Source organism: Phoxinus phoxinus (assembly GCF_949152265.1).
Source record: "Phoxinus phoxinus genome assembly, chromosome: 11".
Taxonomy (NCBI): domain Eukaryota; kingdom Metazoa; phylum Chordata; class Actinopteri; order Cypriniformes; family Leuciscidae; genus Phoxinus; species Phoxinus phoxinus.
Genome location: NC_136886.1, coordinates 1,291,983 through 1,294,482, shown reverse-complemented (window position 1 = coordinate 1,294,482; position 2,500 = coordinate 1,291,983). Strand labels below are relative to the sequence as shown.

General features: G+C 34.7%; 1 protein-coding gene across 6 annotated transcripts in view; it reads left to right on the top strand.

The window, feature by feature from the left end:
- arhgap9 (Rho GTPase activating protein 9) overlaps nt 1–2,500 on the top strand; it is a 59,543-nt gene that overhangs the window by 49,994 nt on the left and 7,049 nt on the right. For 4 of the 6 annotated variants that reach the window (XM_079629484.1, XM_079629486.1, XM_079629481.1 and 1 more), the window contains one exon: nt 988–1,041. The exons of the other annotated variants lie outside the window; for them this stretch is intronic. In XM_079629484.1, coding sequence (XP_079485610.1) covers nt 988–1,041 — 54 coding nt within the window. The remainder of the gene's footprint in view (nt 1–987; nt 1,042–2,500) is intronic. 6 annotated transcript variants of the gene reach the window in all.

Genomic DNA, 2,500 nt, shown 5'->3' with positions numbered 1-2,500 from the left:
TAATCTTCATTAAACACAGCTCATTAATTCCATTCGGGACGAATCACAGGATTGGCTTGCGCGACTGTCACTCGACGTCGCCATGACTACCGCCGTTATTACTGGCTCTGCCCACGTGCGCGCAGTCGCGCACCCGTTTTTAGGTGGGAGTGAATGGAATTAATGAGCTGTGTTTAATGAAGATTAAACGGTCTAGAGTCACTCGATTTTTATACTCTTTTTATCAGAGTACTTACATTTTAATTATGCATTGGTATATAAAGACAGTTTAAACAAATTTGAATAAAAGTTTTTTTTAGACAATTCTGACCTACCCTACCTTTAAATGTGAAATCAAAACTGAATGCATGTCCTGGTCAGAAATTATTATACGATCAATATTTTGGGACATATCTAAATGCATTTAAAACCTGCAGTTTTGTGAGATAATTTCTATAGGTAACTTACAGTTATAATATAATTTTCTATGAGCAAACATTAAATAAACATCAAAATTAAATCATTTATAAAAATGACAAAATGCAAGAGATGCTAATTTTAAAACCCAGTTTTGTGAGATTTTTATTTTCTAGCAATAAAAATTAAATAAGCATCAAAATTAAATAATTTATTAAATGAAGAAAAAAATGCAATTTAATTCGGGATCAAATAGTTGGTTTGTAGTTATCCATAAACGTACAATAGAACGATGAATATATTACAATAACTTTGTAAATATGTTTGAACACTATGTAAAAAAAAATATATATATATATTTTGTATAAAAAGCCCAAATGATGTCACTTCCTGTGTGTTACACTTTTAAGGAGTGCACCTTTTTGTTTTTTGTAACTGGGAGTAACTTAGTCTTCAGTTGAGTATTAATTGATATATTCATCGGATGATGATGAGATGATGACATCATCGCGCACAGGTGTCAGCCGGTGACGAGTGTGTGATGATGTCATTGCATGATGTCACGTCTGTAACTCGTGTGCGTTCCTGCAGAGCGAGCGGTGACCACAGACGGACGCTATCTCTTCCCTGAGGATTTAGTGCAAGGTTTGAACTCTTCCGTCCTGCCGTCAATCATGACGGTCTCACTTCTCTCTGACGCTTTCTGACTCGATCTGCTGACGCTTCCGCTGCTCGCTGGTGTCTGCCGGTTTCTACCGCTGTGATGATAGTATAGCAACTAACATAATTGTCATTCAAATTTTAATTTTCAGGATTCCAGAAGTTTTGAGACCTGACTGGTCTTTAGGTTTCCTGCTGTTTATAATGATTGATTTTACTTTTTTGGTAATACTCTATTTGACAGTGTCCTTGTTACATATGTTACATGTACTTACCATAGTAACAACAGTAAATTATGCATAATTACATGTTCTAACCCTCAACCAAACCCTAACCCTATAGTAAGTGCATGTAGTTGCTTAAGGCGAGACACTACAGGTGAATAGGGTACAATTTTAAAATAATCGATATCACCATGACACTTCCTTAGTTGATTACTTACACAAGTTCATAAAAAAAAAATGTATTACAAGTTTTTGAAATTTGTATGTTTAATTATGCAAATTAGGCATTTTCTCATTAAATATGTGCAATTTTGCATATATTTTTGGTAGATAGATCTGAACATATGATAAAGCCAGGTGCAAAATTCTTTTTTCATTTTGATTACACACAAGATGAAAAAAGATGTTCAGAGGGACTTCAGGAGATATGCTTTCATGACCTAGGAAATCTCTCCATAGCCTTAAAAAATAAATTTTCGCCATATTTTTTATTATTAAAATGTCACATAAATCAGGCCAGGAATGATTTATTAACAAATCCCTCTGAACATATCTTCAGAATACTGCTAAGTGTGTAACTGGAGAGTTTGGTGTACATCGGCTGAGATGTTTATACTGGAGAATGACAAAAAACTCATTTTGAGAAAAAGGCATTTAAAGATTTGTAATGTAAAAAATCATACTTTTTTAGTGGAAACAACTATTTACTGACACAATATCTCATCACATCATTAGCAACAACAATACAAACCACCTAAATCACATCAAAACTTATAAATACAGCATTTATGGCCTTCAACTGAGCAGAAAAACAGTCAGAAACACACATGACACACACACTGAGTGTCAGAGCGCGTCACGTGATGCTTCTGAACCAATCACGGCGTCAGAAATTGACATCAGCCAATGAGATTTCGCTTTTAGAGTTAAATGCCCATTATACTTTCACGATTGGTTGCTGATTAAAAGGAAATTACCATATTTGGATCCGACAGCATTGGAAAGGAGAGAGAGAGCTTTCCAGCGGTGTGTGTGATTAAAGGAAGCAGAGAGAGATCGCGGATCATGATGATTTATAACGCCAACTTTTGTTGGATTTATGAGAAATCTACAGACGCAAACAGACAAAGTTAGTAAAATAAAGACCTAAATGTGCATTTTGGACTTTTTTTTCACCACAAGTCTGAAAGAAGATGTTATTGAAGACAAATAGCCCAAAA